Consider the following 23,995-nt stretch of genomic DNA (forward strand, 5'->3'; position numbering starts at 1 on the left):
GTAAATTCGCCGGTCGCCCCAGCCCCCAATCCCCATTGGCTGTCAGTGACGCTGTCAGTGTCGCGTGAGGTGGTCGTGTTTATCGTTAGTGCGACTAGCGCAATAAAATCGTAAATAAAAATGAATATTTCCAAGTCTAATAACTGAAAAGTATAATCAAAAGCGTCATACAAACAGTGAATATTATATCGTAATTATATACCCATTTTAGCGGCTGTCCCACTTAAAGAACGTAAACTGTGATTTACGAAAGAAAGTTTTTTTACTTATCGTGTTTCGTGTCTAATGGCGAAAGATGCGTGTCTCAAACGGGAATTTAGTGTTGTTTGTGAGCATAATATTTTGCGTGGACGGTCTCAGTAACGAAGTGACGGGTGAACATTCTCTGGAGTTGACACAGTCCCTGAACCTCGCGCGGCAAGAGTTGATACAGGAGATATGCAACCGATTTCCGTTCAGGTTTACGCTCAACGACTTGCCACCAAGTCAGTTGGAGCACATTTTGATAGACGATCAACACAAGCTTCTATACTGCTATGTGCCTAAGGTGAGGTGGTCAAGGTGAACTAGTATATTCGAATTAGCGTCTGTATTTTTTATGTTCATAACTTTAGTGTGTTGATTAATGAGCATTGTAATATCCCACATGCAAATTGTTTAAACTTCGATTTTATTTCATTTAAACTAGGGATGTAACGATACATGATTTTGCCGATACGATACCGATACCGATATTTGTAGTAATGTATCGGCGATACCGATACCGATACCGATATCGATGGCTTGGTAGAAAAATAAATAGTGAATTATGCATAAAAAGTTACCAACATTTAACAGAGACAACTGTTAATCGTATTCTTTTAAATAAAAATGCCAAATCAAAAAACAACAAAACCATTTATTTTAGTATTATTATTTTACGAAGTCAGTTAAACTTTAAGTAATACACATACAATCAGTACCTAATAAAAGTTTACTATAATTGGTAGAGTTTTTTCAGAAAACAAAGTGCGCACGCGCGGGCGGCCTCCCGCATCGTTCATTGGCCGCGGATTTTTGAATTATTTGATATCAAAAAAATTGGCTGTTTGTAAAGTAGGTTTACGATCGAGATGTTTACGTGATAACATAATGCAGTGGCAGCGCTCGAGATGAAACGGGAGATCGGTCCGTCTCTCTCTCGTTATATGTACCTGCGATCGCGCTCGTGAGGTTTTGGTGTGACACAAGTTTATGAACATGTCACCCGACTAAAACGATTTTAAAAACGTTATCACGTTAAAAATTAAAAAAAAATCAAAATTATTTATTTCTTTCCTTTACATAAACAAATTTGTGATTGGAACACTCCTAGTAAGCAAATAAAATGCTTGTGTCAGGAGGTTCCGCTCTTCCTTAACACTATTACAGAAACAGAAATAAAACAATATGAATGAATACAATGCAAAAACATAAAAGAAAAGAAAGAATTTAATAAAAAAATATCGGTATCGGTTGATTTATTATCGGCGATACCGATATATCGGCTTGCCGATATATCGGCCGATATATCGGTATCGGTATCGGTATCGTTACATCCCTAATTTAAACTTATATGAACTTATTTGCATAAAATATTGAATGAACTAAAATTTTAACTAATTAAGTGCTATATTTTTTAATAATCATATTATGTTTGTATTTAATGAACTATTAACATCTGTAGAGTAGTGTTTTTGTTGTTTAATTTACAACCTTTTTTTAAATATTTTTTTTTAAGTTCGGTAATTTCATACTTAGTATTTTTTATTCACACACATTCAGGTAGCATGCACAAATTGGAAGAGAATCCTAATGATATTGGGTGGCAAATGGAACGATACAGATGTACTAGCTATTCCTGGAAACTTAGCACACAGCGCCGGAATGTTCCGGAATCTCAGTTCAGCTTCAAAGGAAGAGCGGGACCATATGTTGGAGAACTATCATAAGATGATTATCGTTCGGAATCCGTTTGAAAGATTGCTATCTGCTTATAGAAATAAATTGGAGGGAGATACACCTAGCGCTAAGTATTTTCAGGTAAGAAATTATATTCTTAAAACTACAAGTTCCTAATATATTTTATAACCATAAAAATTAACAATAAGAAATTAACTAAGAAAAACTGATCTCTAAGATTAAAAAAAATCCCATTCCACATTTATAATATAGTACCTAGTACCTAACTAATATTACCAACATAACATCTTCTATTTTTAAGACAAATAACATTTTCAGTCTGAGTAGTAATTTTATTAACATTTAAAGTCTGGATATTTATTCATCAAAACTTAATGAACAAATGATATGTATTTTATAAATATCATTGAATTCATTATATTACACTGACCTTGTTTTTGGTTGCTTCAATCAACAATAATTATACTTGATAATGTTGGACATTTATTAGCTGTTGAAAAAATCTATTTATGCTGCCAATATCAATCGCATGAGATTGCTGTTACAATAACAATTTTTTATCATTAAAAATTGTATTTTAATGTACATATGACACTATAGAAATAAGATTATATTTTAGTTAAAAATATTTAATTTGTTATTCAAAAGCTGGATCGTTTTATAAGGATACCTAGATAATGCTTAAGGAATTCAAAAGCAACCATTTATTTTTTTTAGTCATAGAAATTTGAGCTTATTCTATAATCATAATTATTTTAAAATCACATGCCAATCAAAGCTTAACAGTTTTTTTGTAAGACAGCATTAACATTATTTTAGTCAAGGAAATACTATCATAATGGATCATGTATAATTAATTAGTATGCATAATTATTATAATTTATAAGTATGTACATATTATTATAAGATAAATATTGAATTTACAAATGCTCCTTGTTCTTCAGAATTATATAAAAAATCTGATGATACTAATCTTCTTCTTCTTCTTATATATAAAAATGAATCGCAAAATGTGTTGGTAAGCGCATAACTCGAGAACGGCTGAACCGATTTCGATAATTCTTTTTTTATTATATTCCTTGAAGTACGAGGATGGTTCTTATGTAGAGAAAACGTAAATATGTACCACGGGCGAAGCAGGGGCGGACCGCTAGTGTTATATAATACTTAGTTACTACTATTGGTTTTAATTGCCACTTTTATACATATTATTAACAAAAATACCACAGGAAAATATTAAACAAAATATTCCATAGGTACATATTTAAAGAAGTAAGTATAATTATTATAAGTTTATATCCCTTAAAAATGTGTTGTTAGAATACACAATCATTGATTTACTTACTGACTTGGGTATTTTTATATCATACGAGCTTTCCGCCCGCGACTTCGCCCGTTTTGTCTAAAACATAATAAATTATATACTAAAACCTTTCTCTTGAATCACTCTATCTATTAAAAAAAACCGCATCAAAATCCGTTGTGTAGTTTTAAAGATTTAACCATACATAGAGACATAGAGACAGAGAAAACGACTTTGTTTTATACTATAAATCACCCAAATTTACAAACACAATTAATAAAGACATATTGACTAAACAAACATATACTTCACTTCAATTATAGTCCTTTGTAATAGAAGTACCCAAAAACAAATATGTTCAACACATAAATATGTTTATAAATCGTAATTTAATACACGCATACTGGTTCTAAGGTATCGTCACGATTCACTACGCCAATAAATACGTTTATTACTATTTATCGCACCAATAAAACATTCAGCATTTATTTTTCATTATCCTAACTACACCGTTTATAAGAAACTGCTCTATTTCGACTAACTTTGAATGCATAAATTTTATCATATTCCTTTACCTAAGTAGATATTGACATGAAAATGGTTTGTAATGTCCGTAATCTGTATCGGTAGTCTTCTCAATTTGCTATGTTCTCTCTTTTTACTATGTATGCCAAAAAAGAGTCTACTAAAAGGAGTCTGGTTGCAAAAAAAGGATTGAAAAAAAAACGAAACATGTTTGAATTTGAAAAAAAGAACAACCCAACATAACTAAAAAAGAAATAATCATTTGCAACCAGGATCGTGTCGGCAAGCGCATCATCAAAGCGTACCGAGAGAACCCTAGCAACGAATCGCTCGAACACGGGCATGACGTCACATTCCGGGAATTTGCGCTGTTCCTTACCAACAAGTCTGGTGATCTAGCTGACGTGGTGAACAATGAACATTGGCAGCCCATCACCAATCTATGTCACCCGTGCCTTATCAAGTACACTTTAGTTGGTGAGTAAATAGACGTATACATATTTATATTGTAAAGAATTAATGATGAAGAGTTTACTTACTACTATTATGTATTCTGTGCTTATGTTGTAAAGATGGAAGAGCTTGGTTGGTTGAATGTGTTGATTTCTGGAACTGCGTAGTAGAGTTAGTAACTTTTTAATATTTTTGTTAAGGAAACTTAGTAGGTGAAAACGGCAAAATGGACTGAATCTATGAGTTATAATTGAAAATATTTAAGTTATTTCGCACTGAAATTTCTAATATGTATTACAGAACGTATGTGTGATGGAATGACTGTTTCGAAAACACGATTGGAAAAATTTTGCTCGATAAAAAAAAAGATTATGAACTGAATGAAAATTAATAATTCTATTACACCATATGATTACCTACTTAATAATATAATATTCGTGCAAATAATGGTCTTATCGCTTAGTAGAGATCTTTACTGTATAGGCATTAATTAATGAAATAATGCAATTAAAAATGTGAATGGGAAAATATTTCATATGCTCGTAATGTGTACTTTGAATTAAATAATTATAAATAAAACAATAGGCTTAGATTAAGTGTGTTTCTTAAAGTTGCACGACAGGAAAAAGTTTCTACTTTCGCAATATGCATAAAATGAATGGAAAAATGCCTGGAATTAATAATAATAATCAGATATGCAACGCATAAATGGGCGTTGCTAACAAAAATCTTAAATATGATTAGTTTTTACGATTCTCTCATGGTCCTAGAACAAATTCGTCACAAGTAGCTAGAAGAGCTTTTATATCAATCCATTATTTATATTTAATAAAATATTACAACTTCCACGTACAATCCATAAATATAATACATAAATATTAAATATCCTAAAGCACGTTTTGTCGAAGTTGATTGAAAAAACATAATGAGAAGAGTTTAAATTGATGTTATTTTTAGAAGCAAAGCGGATACAAGCTGTCTGGTTTTGTAAGATGAACAAATGCCGCATGCGGATTGTAAATTATTAAAAGACAGATTTTTATAACTAGGTGGATACCTATTTTTTTGTCAATAAAATCCTCGGACAGAAAGATTTCTGTCCGAGGATTTTATTGACAAAAAAATACCCTTCGTATTTTATCTAAATCTAAAATCTTTCGAATTTGTGTGAGTAATCATAATAAACGAAAGAATTAAGTATAAATTCAAGGAAATTTCTCGACCTTATCGCGCGCTATATCCGTAAACCGATTTTTGAATTAGTGAATAAAATGTGTTAAGACATCTAAGATGGTTAGTATTCATAACAAATGGAAATAATATTGCATTTTTTTAAATTTAATTTAACAAAGGTAAAATAATTAGGTAATTCAAGCGACAGATAATTATGACGTGTTAAATAAATTAATTACCTACATATTTACAGTATTTATAAATATTGATTCTAAGTAAGTTACGTGGTAACTATTTATAATTTATGAAAGTTGTATATTTGCACACGATTCTATTTAAAATGCATCTAGCGGTATCCTATAGTCTGTTGCCGTTATCATAAAATAGTTATTTGATGGTAACAACAATTTTTAAAGAAAATTCAACATTATAAGTTCTTTATATAGAAATACTGCGTAGTTAATTAGTTGACTAATTTCTTTTCAATATTCAACATGAAACAAAATTTATCACAAAAAATGGTTATGACTTATGACATTGAACTTACATGTACGCAATTTATTTGATAATCTTCATACAGCTATAAGGTCAAAATCTTAATGTTTGATAATTATATAGGTTACTTATGTAGGGCATGTGTTGATTATTTTATAGAAGTTGTAACAATAAACCGTGATCCAAATACAACAACAATTGGCTTCTATTACACAATTTACTACAAAATAATAACTTACCTACATTTGACCTATATGCAAATTCTTTGTGAATGAATCACAGTCATGCATACTAGAAAAGTTTCTAGATCGGTTCAGTAAATTTATGTGTATTGTTTGAAGTAGTTTAACATGATGATAAAATCCGCATCCGTTGATTTAGTTGACTATAATAGTCGTTTTAACCGACTTTGAAAAATTATATCTACTATAAAAATGTAGAAAAATTTAGCGACAAATTGAGAACCTTCCGTCGTTATGGTAACATAGGTTCAATAGGTGGTAAAAGGGTTCAGTGCTTTTTGTAAATTACACGTAAATAAATAGCCGGTTGCATCCACAAATTATTCCCACGATCATTATTCTAATTTACTTAATTTTAATGAAATATATCCTAGCACACCTTTTTGCTGAAACTATGTAAATTATGACAAAAACATAAGTTTTAATTAGTTCAGCACTATAATAATAAACTCAACTGCATATAGAATAAGAATCACAGTATAGGTGTACAAAAACTGAAATTATAGACTTTATTACTCATGTAATAAGAATCAAAACAATATAAAGTATCTCGTTATATTAATTAACCCAAATGCAAACAATGGACGGATTCTCTTGAGGTCATAATATGAGGCTTTTGAATATAAAGCAGACTGAGATGCTATCAGATGCACAATGACAATGCTCTGAAGTGAATGGGAAAGTATTGGCCTTCATTTGTGTTGGATTTTTACTATTTTGGAGTTAGTAGAAAATGATAGAGCTCAACCATACCGTAGTGATAGAGCTACCATAGCAGGGTTAAGGTTACCTTTTGTTGTTCAATTTTATACGTGAACCTTTTAATATATGTATAAGTAAATATGGGCGGATATAATATTACCTTTCGCGCTAAAACCTAATGAAAAAATTGATCTAAAATTTGGTAAATTTAGATTTGAAGTAGGTACTTGAAAAAAGTGCATATTTTTTTATATCGTATAATTAATTTATGTTTGAACTAATAAATTCTAATAAAAAATCTATAAGTAGGTATAAAATTCGCATAAAATCAACCACAACCATTACTACTCATTTGATATAGTAATTTAGCGTAATTAACACATCAAATGTATGTTTATATTTAATCGAGACATTTATTTATATAACCTCTTGTATGTGTACGTAACTGCAATAAGTATCTCACGATATAAAGGGATTCAATTCGATTAGGTACATGAACTGTGAGGAATCAAACGGTGCTTGTATTATGCAATGGCTGGGTGAAGGCCAATGTCGGAATGGTTATGACTTATGCTGTTGGTCTTATTAAGAAGAGTTATGTGAGTGGTTCTTGTATTGATCTTCAGTACATTAATAATGTGTTAGTTGTACTTAACGGATTATTGATATTTTTGAAGGGTCATTAGCTGCGGGAATAGCGTTTTTTTTAATGTTACTTGAAATTCTATTAATAGCATTATAAACAGTTTTTTCTTTTAATGAATTATTCCTAGAATCGATAAAATATAACTTACCACAGTACAATGAGCTTACGGTATTTACCTATTTATTTTCTACTAGCTTTCCGCCCGCGGCTTCGCCCGCGTTTTCAAAGAAAAACCCGTTCTCGTAGGATTTCCGGGATAAAACCTATCCTATGTCCTTTCTCGGGTATCAAAATATCTCTATACCAAATTTCATGCAAATTGGTTCAGTTAGTTAAGGCGTGATAGAGTAACAGACAGACAGAGTTACTTTCGCATTTATAATATTAGTATGGATATCAGAGCTTTCAGCCTGTTAATATCAGATACATGCTTACAGCTTAAGGTACCTACTATGCGTTTATTGCTTAAACTACGTAACCGAACCAGATACAATAATTAATTATGCAATTTTATGTAAATGTCTTACGCGTCACAATATGTTTTTGTCACATTTAGGTACGTTGTAACGCGTTATTTCCGAAAAATAGGTGTGTTTTGCGTCACCCCATAATGTCGTCATATTATTTGTCAGCTTATAGTTATTCTCGATAACCACTTATTGCTACGATAAGCGTAATCTAAAACTTGAAACGCGTTCCGAAAACTTTAAATAGGTAGATAGGCAATATATTACCCATTATAGGCTATAACCGATAAACATAATGATATTATGAAAACGAATGTTTCTTTTTATATGTTTAAAAATTACAAATAAAAAAAAATCTAATGTTTCAATGTTGTATGTATTAAATCCCACATTAACGACCCAGTACTCAGATTTTAACTAAATCGTTTCTCATAAATGGACTGAAGCTAAAGTTATATAGGTAAGAGTTAAATACAATATTTTAATATTAATATGATGTGCTAAAAATTAAATATAAAAAGCTCAAAATACCAATTAAATCCTTGTAAATATTTGTCTCATCTCTATCCATAGATCAGTCTCGAACACGAATAACGACATTTTCCATGCAACCTTGAGATACAGGAAGAGATTTATATTCAAAAACTATTAGTATTTGTGTGGTTATATTTACATAATGATTAATGTGGAGTATTTATTGAAAATTATTTTATTTCATAATATTTTACTAAGGGCCGATTTTTCAATGCTTCGATAAAACTTATCCGTCCAATAAAGTATTACACGATACTATTAAAACGTCACGTAAACTGTCAAATACGGGCAAGTAGAATACGTTTTTGAAATGGTAGTTTTATACATTATTCGACTAAGTTTTATCCAAGCATTGAAAAATCGGCCCTTACAAGATTTTTTGGGATTCCTTTTTCTTGATAATAATTAAAGCATATAACATATAATTAAATGCACATTTTCCTTTAATACACAGCACCGGGGAATTCTCAAGTATTTATTATTAACTTGCTATCTTTACAGGTCAGCTGGTTCATGATGTGAAATTATCAATTTTTATCACATTGGGTAATTTAGTAATTTACGCAGAGTATTGATAAAACCCACATATAGAAATCTGTCAATATTTTTATCCTTATATTTTTCCAGTTATATACAAATTGGGCTTGAAATATTTACAATTTGCTTTGAAATGTGGTTTTTGAAAAAAGCATTTGGGTCAAAGCAACTCTACTTTTCAGGGTCATGATGTGGTTTAAATAAAATAGTAATCTTATTATATACTTATTATATTTATATTAGGTAAACATATTAAAAGGCTTATTACACTACCCGATATGAAGGGCCCTGCATATAGGGTGGGCGTGTTCCCTAGTTAGTGTGGCGCTTAATATTACACTTCTCTGCGAATTGGGCCCTAACTCAGTTTATACGCGAATGTCTAGAGAGATAAACGTATTGTTGCATTTTACATTATGCCGCCTTCAGTATCGAAACTTCAAAAAGTTGCTGTAGCAGTGGCAACCGTTGACGCAATAACAAATATTAAAAAAAGAAGAGAAAGATCTGGGTGAAAGAGTATTTGCGGTTACGTGAAAAGATTTCAAATATGCAAATACTAAGCGTGCTTGAACCGGGAGTTTTAATGAATTAATTAGAGTAGGTGCAGAACAATTTGAACACTTGTTGAGTTTTAAAACAATTAAATAAACAATTGATTTAAACAATTTATTTATTTGTTAACATGGCGGTGTGATCACAAACATTTGGAACTTCCCTTTTAAGTTATATAAACCTGTAGAAGGGAAGTTTGGTGACACCTTACATGCAAAAGCAGCCACTCCACGCACTAGTCGCGCGGCAACTGAGCTCCCTAACCGCCCTAAACGTTATTACATCACCCAATCTGCAGGGCGCTTAGGGAGCTAGGCAGATCGGGCAGACCCGATCGCCCTAAATCGGGACACTAACTCCCTAAGTCTTATTACACCACTCTTAGTTAGGGTTAGGGTCCCTAAAAATTGGGTGGTCTAATAAGCCTTTAACGCCTTTACGCCGTTACGGCGCGGCGCCGTAAACTTGTTCAATTATATCCATTTTGCAACCTTCCCTTTGCAAAAATAAGCAGATGCAATATAATACTAAGATTTAAAAAAAATATGTTTCTTTTCAATTCACTATTATGATAATAGGTAGGTACTTATTCAATCTAGTTTCGAAAAAATACCCAAAAACGTTAACTCGTTCTATGTGAACAAACAATTCATAGACAGAAATAGAGACATAAATTCATGTTATACGTACTTACTTAAATATTATTTTCTCGAGTTATTTTAAAAATAAAATTTATTACAAGCAAGTTTCCTCTAGATATGCAGAGAAAGCGGATGTAGGTTGCATTTTTATTGTCTGCCAGTTGATATTCCCGTTTTAGCGAAGAATTCATATCTTTTATGTATCTTGCAACAAGATCATTTGTTACTGTAGTACGAGATCCGAAATAAGAAGACGAATTAAGGCATGTAGGTTTATTAATTATTTTCTCAACACGTCATTTAATTTGCATAATACCGTGCTAAAAGGATAAAATTTTCCAAAACAAATAATGTAATTTTCCAAACAAATAAATGTTTCAATCAATTTTGTATAACGGTGCATTAAGATCAGACAAGCGAATGCTCATTCTTATCGCTGTTCTAACCCCACTATGTCAAATTCTTTAAGTTAAAACAGGCGTAGAGCATTCTTTTGTTGTTCTTAGTGCGTTTGAAAAGATCCTATGCAATGTTCTAATACTGAAAAACACTGAACACGAGTTTTCGTTTACACTAAAAAAGATCACTGTATACTCTTGCTCTATCTCTAGCTCTATGTTCGTTTGATCTAAATGCAACAGAAGACAAAAATTCGATTCGCTCAAATTTTAATAAACATATTAAATTATAGAAAAAAAAATACTTCTCATATGCCTGCGTACATGTTGCGTACCTAATACCTTCTACGTGCGTACATGATCGTAAATTCTTTTACATAGAGTCATAACTCATAGTTAAGCATCACAGTTTCATAATACCTATCTAAAACCAAAGTTCAGACGACAAATTATTAAATGCAAATTGATATTGTTGACCTTGCTTACGTTATATCACAAGTAACTTTAACCGAAGTTAGTAAAAAATCAAAACTCGTTTGTTTTTATAATGTACGATGGCGAGACAGCATCTCGATGTAATAAATCAATGATGTCAACAACGAGATTTAACGACTCGTAGGTATATAAAATATACATATTGTATATGTGGCATATGGAAATATTTTAGAGTTAATTTTTTTAGCTGGTTATTAACCGCCTGCTAAGAGGTAATTTTGTAGTTAAGCATGTATACTGTAATGTACCTATGTATTCAAATACCTGAAGTGTGATAAGCTCTAACGTTTTTCGTGTGTCCACATATTTCAATTGGTTTTTTTATGCGTCCATATGGTAGAATAATCATTATATTTTATTAAAAAAAGTTATAAAACTACGATAATAATACAATAATAATTTTACAACAGTAGAAGTGGAATTGAGTTGTTCAACAATTTGGCCAGCTTAGCAGATTATGATCAGCCAGCCAGTTTAGTACATTATCAATTATCATGAGCATGATTGATGCTGATGATTATTAATTTATTATGATGTCGCAGAATGTGGCTTCTTGACAATTTATAACTGTTAACAATTCTTTCATAGGACAACAATATAAATTAATAGATGTTATCATTCCTAAACATTACTAAACGCTAAATGAAATCTTGTCTATAAGTTGACCTCAATAAGTTCCCTCCCCAGTGAACCTCTTCAGGTTTTATATCAAACAAAAGCTTATCAATAAATTATGTTCATATAATTGACGGTTTTCAATAGCAGAGCGCCTTGAACCGCGGTTGTTCTGACTTCTGAGATGTGCGAGATAAACACAGCTTGTGGTAAATAGCTTAGAACAGATTATGTAGTATTTCGATCGAAAGGGTGGTCTAAACGTTCATGATTTTATTTTTTACTAGTGGAGGACCGCTTTGATTGGGATTTTTGAAAAAATAATTAATGTTTTAACAACAACAAAAAATATATTTTAATTCATAGGATTACACAAAACTTCTAGTCAGGTTTAGAACAATTGGTTTGGCGTCGAATCGACCTCATTACAAGCGCCAACTTTAAATAAACTATCAGAAAAATCAATAATAAGTTTTTTATCCTTTAAAGTTATGAATTATGAGGTACCTAACTAACAAAAATAAGATACACTAGAATTGAGAGACTCCCTTTTTAAGTCGGTTAAAAAGTAGGCCATGTTACTATCGCCATATGAATTTATTGATTAAAAATTAATAAGGATCAATAAAGTGTATTTAAGCTTAGCATTAATAGCATTATAAAAAAGTAAGATAAGATAAAATGCATTGGAAGAAAATTATTATTATGACTCAGTTGCTATCAAAGTTAAAACAATTGCGGCTGTGGAAGCGACAGTGCATGCAAGAAATAATAATTAAAATATTCTTATCGATCGTGGATTGTTTATTAAATGCTGATTTCTCTTAATGCCGTTACTCATAACAATAATTCTTTTGTGATATTGATAAAAATTGAATTTATTTAATCACGAATTAATAAAGTAGAGTGCAATGTCGTTTATCCGTAGTGAAGTTTGTATTATTGTTTATTCAATTCATTGAAAATAATAAAACTTATTTTCTAATAACACCAATATTAAAACTATTGCATTATCGTATCATGTTTATCTGCGCTTATCTCTAAAACCACTCCGCTCTTGGTGTCATTTCGTACATTTTGGTCCATAAGTAGCATAAATTTTATTCAAATTGAATTTAAATTTATGATTACGAAAGTCAGTTTATGAATCACATCTATTCTGATGCGATATAGCGCTTCAAACCACATTTTACAATACAATACAAAAAAGATTTATTGCAACCAAACAACACAATGATATGAATGAATCGAAAATTAATTCCATTAGAATTATAAAAATACACAAATCCAAAAGTCAGTAGAACATTGACTATCACATCCTTTCCCATGCTTATAGTTCATGAAACTACATTTTTTACTAACTTCTCATATTTCAACCATGTGAACTAGCAACATATCATATAAGAGATGGTATCGTATTATGAATTAGTATGCATTAACCAACACGACACTACAACCTATAGTATAATATTCTGTGTATAGTGAGGTATGCAGTTCTCTAGGTCCGGTTCCCGTATAAGCCGCTATATTACCTGGAATCGACCCTCTGACCTAGATTTCTATTTATTATATGCAAGAGTTACACAGTTGAAGAAACTAAATTGTGTATTTAGTGTTTATGACACGGATTGTAGTAAAACAAGCTTCATCTTGATGTGGTATGTATTGCTGGTATGTAGGTACGGGGTCAATGACTTTTTCTTAACGTTCCCAGTCTTTTTCTTTATTACCATCGTCAATCCTTTCTACACCAATGAAAAGCTTCCACCCTGTATTAATTTGGTGGTCGTTTACAATCAGATGACCCAACATGGTCTCTTTTATTCGCGCTTCTTAATAAGATGAATAGGAAGGCCTACAAGTTGTTAAAGATCCCTTCTTATTGAACATGTTTAAGAATTTCACTTATTTTCAATGTCAATGCTAAAATGCATTAGATAATATGTGTAATATGTGTATTTTTGTTAGATTTTGTTTTGTTTTGTGTGTGCAATAGAGTGTTTCTTATTATTATTATTAAATCAATCAATTCAGTCTAAACTCCTAGTGCAGGTCCACACTGCGAGCCTAGCGCGGTTGCGACGGCGGGCGCGAAATATCAAACGTATGAAACGCGCCTTTGCGTCCACATTGAAATGACTATGGCGGAAGCCTAGTGCGACCGTAATGAGCGAGCCAGCGCGCGTAGTTTTCAAACTCTCCTATCCGCGCGTTCTGGCCACACTACGGGCCTAGTCAGCAAGCGACCCAATGCGCGGACGGCGGGGGTATCAAACCAGTTCGGTCTTGTCGCTCGACTTCTTATATTATATCCTTTATTGTTTTTCGTAAAATAGCGGTAAATACTTAATTGTTGAAGTGAAACTTCTTTATTTATAAGTGCGATTCAATCTAAATCACTTATATACACCACAGTAATTTTGTAGGGTATAATCTCAATTCTTCATATAAGATTCACCCGTTATTCCTCTGTTTTATTTATTTCGTGTACAACTTCTATAATGATCTCATCTCAAAATCGGACTGTCCAGTAAAAATAGCAAATCGTCCAAAGTTTGCAACACCTGATATACGTCGAACCGCTACTTGAGCTCGCGCGTCGGTGTGGCCACCGCGAGCGCCCGCTCGTCGCGCCCGCCTAGGCCGCCGCACCCGCGCATTCAGTGTGGACGCACACTTAAAATTATTAGCTAGTCTTGTTATACATGCTGCGTTAATAAATGAATACAATTAATTTCTTCGTATTCCAGTTATTTTCTTATGGAGTTTCTGTACGCATTGTGTGTAATTAAAATCTCATGGAAGCGTAAAGTATAATAAAAATAAAAATTGCTAGATTACAGTATTATAACTGCATCTGCACATAATCTCTTAATTGAATTTGGATTTTAATTTTAATAATACAGACTAACGTTAGTTGTCAAACTAGAAAATATTTGCTAAATCGATGTTAATTAAAATCTTCAACCTTTTTACAATCTCTTTACATAATAAATTATGCAGATGCATTAATAAATAATCAATACGTAATTTCCTTCCCTCTATCAGACACTATCACGACTAGACAAAAATATATCTCGAATCATCATCCTTATTAATACAAAAATGGATACTAAACTATTATAAAAGAATTGTGAAACATAGGTACATGAATTCATTGTTTTTGTCGGATGTCGTTTGATAATTGCTATAGACTACAAGCCCGCATATGAAAAAAATATGGGTCAAATGAACCACCAGGGGTCATATCTAGAACGAAAGAAGAGCAAAAAATAATAAGATTCATCACTATGCCGTCACTTGTAAGCTGTCCAACTGAGTGCAGATGAGAATTGAAAAGTACAGGTAGACTCGGTAAATTTTGGTCATATATTTTTGTACGGCATTCTTAACCATCGATAGATCCATTAAAAATAATAAGAAACCGCTCAGTGCCGTACAAAAATGTTGGTCCACCAAGTCGGAATTTTAATTTAATTTCCGAGAGTTACCGGGGGTAAATTTGGTCATTTGACCATGTACGGCATCTGTGTCATACTATTGCTATACTGCTTTTAATCCATTATTCCGCAACGCCGTACAAAAATCATGGGGACAAGGGGAAAAAATCGAGAGTTGCAATCCCCTCTCTTTCCCCACTCCAGGGGGTCATTTGACTAAGTACGGCTTCGGTTCCAAAACATTATCTAGCACTCAAAAGTACTATTAAAAGCAATGCCGTCAAAAAATAATTGTTCTTTTAAATGTATACCAATAATCATCTTAATTTCATCGAATTCTTGATATAAAGAGCTGTAAGGTCATTTGACCCTATACGGGAACTTTTTTTTTAACATAATATTGTAAAATTCAATTGTTGTATAGTATTGCCGTTCAAAAGAAACCGTTCTAAAAAAAGTTATAGAGAAATGCAAAACCAGAAATTTTGTTAAAGTTTAAACATCGTAGATTAATGAAATATAATAGTTTTCTACACTTTATTCGTTGTTTTAAATAGTATTAACATAGATAAATTAGGAAAAAACGATGCCGTACATTTTTGTGCAGACCACATCTTTTAGGCTGATGAAAGCGACGAAAGCTACAATTTTAAGGGTGCTTTATGGCCATTTGATACAGTACGGCATTAACATATTTTTACCCAACTACGGCAAAGCAAAAGGAGGGTTATGGTTTTGACAGGTCATGTATGTATGTTCATCTATTCCCTCGTAACTTCTAAACTACTTATCAGAATTCGACAAATAACATATCATTAGAAGCATCTGAATTGTTCACTGGATAACCAGCGACCAGCTAGCTAAAGGCTATATGGGGTTTCACAAAATCTAATGTGGCGCCCTCTAGCGGACAAAACATACAGAGTAAAAAAATAAAGTTAAGATAAATATGCCGTGTTTGGTATCATTTGGCTTTACTTGTACATTTTGAATATGTATATAATACTAGCATTTGCTTGTGACTTTACCTGTATTCATGGGCTGATAGCATATAATTCACATCTTTTCGTTCATAGCTTTTTTATTAGTTCATCAATTTAACGGAGTCCATTCCACTTGACTCCGACTTTCCAAGGTGATAATTAACCACCTCGAGCTTCTTAATATTAATGTATATTTATATTTTATTATCAAAATATAAAGCAAACATTTCGTTATATGGATTTTTTCTTTTTCAGATTTTTCCCCTTTGAACCAACGAAAATGTACGGCACATGAAAAAATATTATCTATGCATAAAATACTTTAAAAATAAATTTATTTCGTCTTGTGTCAAATGACCCCCTGGAGTGGGGAAAGAGAGGGGATTACAACTCTCGATTTTTTCCCCTTGTCCCCATGATTTTTGTACGGCGTTGCGGAATAATGGATTAAAAGCAGTATAGCAATAGTATGACACAGATGCCGTACATGGTCAAATGACCAAATTTACCCCCGGTAACTCTCGGAAATTAAATAAAAATTCCGACTTGGTGGACCAACATTTTTGTACGGCACTGAGCGGTTTCTTATTATTTTTAATGGATCTATCGATGGTTAAGAATGCCGTACAAAAATATATGACCAAAATTTACCGAGTCTACCTGTACTTTTCAATTCTCATCTGCACTCAGTTGGACAGCTTACAAGTGACGGCATAGTGATGAATCTTATTATTTTTTGCTCTTCTTTCGTACTAGATATGTCCCGTGGTGGTTCATTTGACCCATATTTTTTTCATATGCGGGCTTGTAGTCTACTATATCAAACACGAACATTAAATTAAAGTGTCGTTACTGCGCCTTGTGACGTCACCTAAAATAATAAGATAGTTACCACTTGACATAAAAAGCTTTGGATGTGACGCACGTTCTAATTGCATTGTAGAAAATAATATTTTGAGACAAGGGATACAAACCCTTTACAAAAAGCTTTAATTCAAAGTATGAAAAAAAAAATATTATTTTAATATTGTTCTACGAGTGTTTATTCTTATTTTATCACTATGATATTATCAGTAATTAATATGTAAAACGATTGAACAGATCCACTATTAATAAATATTAAATGTATAAAGTATCGATTGCATAATTTTGCTTGCTCTTACGCAAAAACTGAAACTTATATGCGTACATACAATATTGTTTAGAATAAAATAATTAATTAATCACTGACTATATTAACTATAGAATAAAATAAGAATTATTAATCACTCAGTATGCAATAAAATCACTTCCCGCTGTCTGTCTGTCCCTATGTATGCTTAAAACTACACACCAGAGTTAGACGCGGATTTATAGTAGATAGAGACTAGATTGGTTCTCGAGAAAATTTCAGACAAAGCGGACGAAGCTGCGGGCGGGAAGCTAGTACGTTACAAATTCAGTGATAACTAGCATACTGCATACCTAGTTCCTATAAAGAGAATTAAAAACTACAAAAAGGCCAAATTTATCGATAAAAAATTACGCTGAACTTTGATACTCAACCAAATATAATATGTTATCGATATAAAACGATGAGTTAGTTATGTTTAAATATTAGCAGCATTAATAACCTTATTGAATATTGATAGTCAACTTGATAGTAGCAAGTGTTAATAATGTATATTATGAATAAATTCGATTCTTGATTGACTGGTTATATTGTTCAAGTCTCGATATTATCCCCTGTCGGAAATATCAGACACTGTACTGTGTTATCTTTTATCAACGGTTTAAGACTTACCTTTTCGGATATTATAAATATTTTTTTATAGTATTTGAATTCTGCGTTTGGTAAATAAGCCATTATGCAATCTAAATGGAATTTAGCATTTTGTATAGTTTTGTTATGTGTTTTTTTTTTTTTTTTTTTGCAAAAAAATGACACTTTTTTTATTAAAGATCTGACTAGTTAATAATTAGCAAACAAGTTTTCCTTTAAGTTTCACGCAAATATGGGCAACATAATGTCAAATTTGTGTTCGCCTTCGTACAATTTGGAGGTTTATTGTATGCACTTTAGTAAATAACGGTCGGGTCTTGAACTCGCGACCTATTGTCGTAACGTGCCGTGAGGCGAGGTAACTGCAACTAACTTTAAGTATCTTGGAAATAATATTATATCTTTAAGTTTTATGAATCTATTTAAAAATAGCTGTGCCCCGCTCCTGTTGGTATTAGCGTGATGATATTATATCCTATAGCCACAGTATTACAATATTTAGATATACTGTGGTATAGCCTTCCTCGATAAATGGGCTATCTAACACCGAAAGAATTTTTCAAATCGGACTGGTCGTTCTTGAGATTAGCGCGTTCAAACAAACAAAATCTTCAGCTTTATAATATTAGTATAGATAAGAAGAGATTTGTATGTAAGAATGTGTGTCACATATTAAAAAAAATAATTGAATCAGTTTTAAAGGATTTTTTTAATTTCGTCCGAAAACGGGAAATGAGCTAGTCAGGTTAATTTAATAATATGGAATGTTTGCGATAACTGTTATTTCTATTGAGGCAATTCGCATTAAGAACGGTGACGTAAGATTAAAGCTGCTGGTAGAGTGTGTAGGTTTAATATAAGAAATTCAAAAATGTAATTTATACCGATTACTTCAGTAAAATGCTATATAAATAAACATAACCATTCCCTTAGAATAGAGCCGTTAACTTAAATATTTTTTTTAAAACAGTCTATAGACATTGAAGAATGTAAAGAGATCATTTTTTTAAGTAACAACTTTTTTGAACAATATGTTCTGTAGGTTTTAGGTTTGTAGGTCCCATTTATCTCAAGATGATATTTTTACATTAAATGACTATAGTATAATAAATTGTTCATAACACGTTGAATTTTACAACCAAGCTCTTCTAACTTTACTATCATCAATCAATAAAAAAGCACATAATATTCTGCACTTATCTATAACTAGCTTTCCACCCGCGGCATTGCCCGCGCAGTCAAAGAAAAACCCGCATAGTTCCCGTTCCCGTGTGATTTCCGGGATAAAACATATCCTATGTCCTTTCTCGAGTATCAATATATCTCTATACCAAATTTCATGCAAATTGGTTCAGTAGTTAAGGCGTGATTAAGTAACAGACAGACAGACAGAGTTACTTTCGCATTTATAATATTAGTATGGATTATTATTAAGTTATTTTTTCAGTTCTATCTATTGTTATATTTGTGAAATGTGAATACTCATTTCAAATAACGTACACCTCTGCTGACATGTTTTGGAAGCTTTCAAAAGCCACCATTCTAATATAGCCTTTATTTCCAGGTAAATACGAAACACTTTTAGACGACTCCTTACTAGCCCTGCACACGATCAACGCCTCCAACGTAGTACAGTTCCCGCGACTTGCACATACTTCGGGCACTGCGCAGAAACTACGCTCTTATTTCTCACAATTGGAACTACCTTTAATACGAAGGTTGTATAAACTATATAAATACGATTATAGAATCTTTAATTATGATCTCGATAATATTGTTGGTTTTGATCTGGGTTGATTTTGGGTGTTATTGTTAAGGGAGTGAACACACGACTATAGAAATTAAATTATGTAAGGTAGGGAACACACTGCTCTATTTTATACAAAATATTATAAGTAATACATTCCCCAGTGGTAATGGGTAATTTTGCTGCAACTATTTCCCAATAACATTTTAAATGTCTATTTTTCTAGGAACTTTTAGAGTTGATAAAAACAGCTTCATTATTTGAAGTAAAATACAATTAATTATTTTCGTATGATTGTACCGTAATATTGAAATATGAGATATATGCAACATTTTGATGGTTATTTTAAATGTGCATACTATAATTTTAATCTTTATATATAAAAATGAATCTCAAAATGTGTTGGTAAGCGCATAACTCGAGAACGGGTGGACCGATTTCGATAATTCTTTTTTTGTTATATTCCTTGAAGTACCAGGACGGTTCTTATGTAGAGAAAACATGTTCCACGGGCGAAGCCGGGGCGGACCGCTAGTATTTTATATAGTCAAGCACAAGTGAGATTCCTTTCGTGATAGACACACAGATGGTTATATTTTATATAAATATTAATCTTAAAACGTTTAATATAACTATATATAAATTAAATTCGAATGAAATTTTTCAAAAGCCAACTGAATTACTGATTCTAATATTATCTTCTCTTTGGACAGTGTATCGTAATTATAAAGATAATTATCAAATGATATCTTTAAATATATTTCAGTAGTACGATTGTCGAATTTAATTCAGCAATCTGTATATTATAGATGAAATATCTTATCTTTCGCGATATTTTTATGTAATTTTATAACAATGATGCTACTTCAGTTCCACACAATTGTATCCTTTAATTGTTGTTTTATTAATTGATAAATCGGTTAGTTTGTTCTAACAAGATTCTTTTAACTTTAGGGATATTAAAAAGTTTACGACCCATTCTCAAAACTACCAAATAGGTACCTACACAAAAAAATCATAAGAATCGGTCGAGCTGTTTCGAATGAGTTTGGTTAGAAATACGAGAATTTTGTGTATGTATTATATATGTATATGTATTATAATTACGAAGAATCTCTGTGTATATTATAAGGTGTAAAATATTTGTGTGTTTACTTCCAAACAATTGTTTAAATCGAATGAGTGCATTATATAAAATTGTACATTGTGATTATATATAATTAATGTAGGTATGTACATTGTATGTACAATTATTGTAATAATTGTAATAAATAAAACCAAGTACAGTGATCTGTTGTACCTAAGTAGATTAATGAAATTACCTTGTTATAAGTGTATGCAATAAATTGTTGAATATGTTTTGGTGTTTTCTTCGTTTCTAATCCTTCCTTTAACTATATTGTGATTATTAAATGTGAGATGGAAAAATTGGGCAAATTATAAATAATTTACTATTTTGTTAAAATGGGATTAAATTATGACATCCTACATGAAATCTCTACTAGGTATATAAAAATAAGTCGGGTTTTCCTTCCTGACGCTATAACTCCAGAACGCACGAACCGATTTCCACGGTTTTGAAAATTCGGGAAAAATTTCAACAGAAAAGCGGGAAAAAATGAAATGTTACATAAAACGGAGCCATCTGGTGGCGAATAGGAGTTCGCCGGGTTTGCTAGTAGATAATAATTATTGTTTTTATAATTTCAAGTTCAATATTTTAATGTTAAATAATTGCTCTACATGGTCATGTATAGCAATTAGCTTAAAATTATAATTATATAATTAATTACGTAATAGTGAAAATGATTATGTCAGCTTTCCAAATAAGCAACAATGCAACAACAGATTTATAAATTTATTTAGTCATCATCATAATTATAAATGCATTTGATTAACCTGCTTAAATTTTTATCAGCAATATGTGTGATTTTTATTAGTAGACGAAAAGATTTTCACATAGGTTATAATATAATCTATATCTATCCAATACTATATTATTAAAATACTCCGATAAATAAAAATAAATTTAAAAGTCTGAATCGTAACAGCTGTTTCTAAGCTTGCTTTTAAGAAAACACTGAGAGAAAACATGTAGTCTGTAGAGAACCAAAAGGAATTAACTTATAAAGAAATCTTTTAGTTTTCATAGCATCTAATTTTGAAACTATTTGCAATTTTCAGCAAACCAGTCACGTATGTTGAAATTTTACGACTTCAGTAGGTATCCTAAAAATAGATTTATTTTGCAAATATCGGTAATGATGCAATTCTCGCATAGGCAAGTTATAAATACTGAAATATAGCATTTTCCCTGCGATTGGTTCTGCTTGTCAATTTTGTGATTCCAGCCATAAGTAGGTATTTCAGTATTGCATCATTAATCAATTCGATGTGAATTTTAAGAAAAAAAAATTCGAACGATGTATGGAGATAACATAAATTGTCATATTTTGCTTGTGATTGAAAATATCAAATATGAATTTAAAATTAAATTAATTTTAGTTTCAAGGACTTCAATACAAATTGTTAACATGCAGTTATCGATCTTATTTCAAGTTTCATTGCAATTTACACAAAATTAATTAAAGAAGCAGAATTTTTTATTATCTATATGTATTAGGTACCTACTTATCAACTATTATCGCCTAAAAACATTTTATGGAGAAGACTGGTTGCATATAGTAATATAATAACGAATAAGGATGAAGGATAAAATATTACGCCACACTATGCGCCACACCGTCGAAATGATGAATTGCCATAAAATTTAGTAGATTTCCTTATAATTATTACAAAACTTGATGCGTAAGAGAACTTACGCAACGTCAAGGACGATAACGCATGTCATAGACAACCTGTAATCAATGATGTAGTGTTAAAAAGATAATATTATGTATCTATTAGGAAATAGTCTATACCTACTCTATACGGTTATTTAGGGCTGTTTGTTAGTTTAGTATAGGAATAGTTTCACCATCACGTTTATTTTATTAGTTGTAGCTCTATCCTTTTCTGCATAAGATATAAATATTAAAAAAAATATATTTCCCCGATTCATGAACATGATTTAAAAGATTTAAAACATAATTAAAAACAGCTTTTATGTTATTTGAATTTGGAGTCGAAATTTATTTGATAATGCTACCAAATGATAATTCATTATGTTAGATAAACATCTCAAGTTCACTCATAACTTTTAAATAAATCAACAAAATTTACCGCATTACATAACATTAGATGTACCGATAAACCCAAACATGAAGGTTGCAAATATTCAACATTCAGTGTTCAGACCTAGCGGGCCTTCGAGACTGTGACGTCATCGGATCAGACGATAGTGTTGCATGGTACGTATTTTGCAAAATGAAGATGTAGCGTCTAGCGACAAACAATATTTTAAATTGTTTAATGTTGATGTATGTTGATGTATGTATATATGTATATATATATATATATATAATAGCTAAAATATACAATACTAGCTTTCCGCCGGCGCCCGCGGTTTCAAAGAAAAACTCGCATAGTTCCCGTTCCCGTGGAATTTCCGGGATAAAACCTATCCTATATTACTCGTGGATAATGTAGCTTTCGAATGGTGAAAGAATTTTTAAAATCGGTCCAGTAGTTTATGAGCCTATTCATTACAATCAAACAAAGTTTTCCTCTTTATAATATTAGTGTAGATAATAATACATGTTTACACAGAAATAGGATGAAATTGGTCTCATGTAGGTATTCCGAGGTCATTACTCTAGCCTAAAGTCTACTGGAATAACAGCAAAATGTATTCAAATTAAATTGAGGTTATTCGGATACACGTGTTCTTATAAACACACAAATAAGCATAGATTTCAGTAAAATTTATTTATTAATTTTATTTTATGTAAAAAGTCTAAACTATCGCATTTGAAAAAAAACATTGCGAATTAACCCAATTAGATAAGGGAGATAATTTAATAACTTTGATCACTTATTTATAAGCGAATTAAAATGGGTCATACTTTTAACTAACTCATCACCACTTTGAAGAACCGTAAAGTATCAACTTTTCTTTTATTCATTATTGGGTGAAAATCTAGAACAGCAAAAACGTGACAAAATAGTGCAGCACTAATCTATTTTGAGCATCTTTTACCTTCATTTAAATCCACGTACTGACACTTTTTCACCTGAGTAACTTGTACTAGATTCGAGACTTTATAATTTAAGTATGTAGGTACCTACTAGCTTTCCGCCCGTGGCTTCGCCCGCGATTTTAAAGAAAAACTATATATGTATAATATGTCCCGTTTCTGTGGGATTTCCGGGATAAAAAGATAATAAATATCTGTTATACCT

At 31.4% G+C, this 23,995-nt stretch overlaps 1 protein-coding gene across 1 annotated transcript; it reads left to right on the plus strand.

Moving 5' to 3' along the window:
- The first annotated feature begins 51 nt into the window (after window positions 1-51).
- On the plus strand, window positions 52-20,023 carry LOC149910144 (carbohydrate sulfotransferase 11). The gene is made up of 4 exons (XM_090110721.1): window positions 52-547; window positions 1,804-2,061; window positions 4,042-4,246; window positions 19,472-20,023. The coding sequence occupies exons 1-4, from the start codon at window positions 296-298 to the stop codon at window positions 19,702-19,704; spliced, it is 948 nt and encodes a 315-aa protein (XP_089966847.1). The 5' UTR covers window positions 52-295; the 3' UTR covers window positions 19,705-20,023.
- The last annotated feature ends 3,972 nt before the right edge of the window (window positions 20,024-23,995 follow it).

The sequence above is a fragment of the Colias eurytheme genome, chromosome 2 (genome assembly GCF_061535395.1).
Source record: "Colias eurytheme isolate Ceu_HAF_F1 chromosome 2, ilColEury1 Martin Lab GWU primary, whole genome shotgun sequence".
Lineage (NCBI taxonomy): Eukaryota > Metazoa > Arthropoda > Insecta > Lepidoptera > Pieridae > Colias > Colias eurytheme.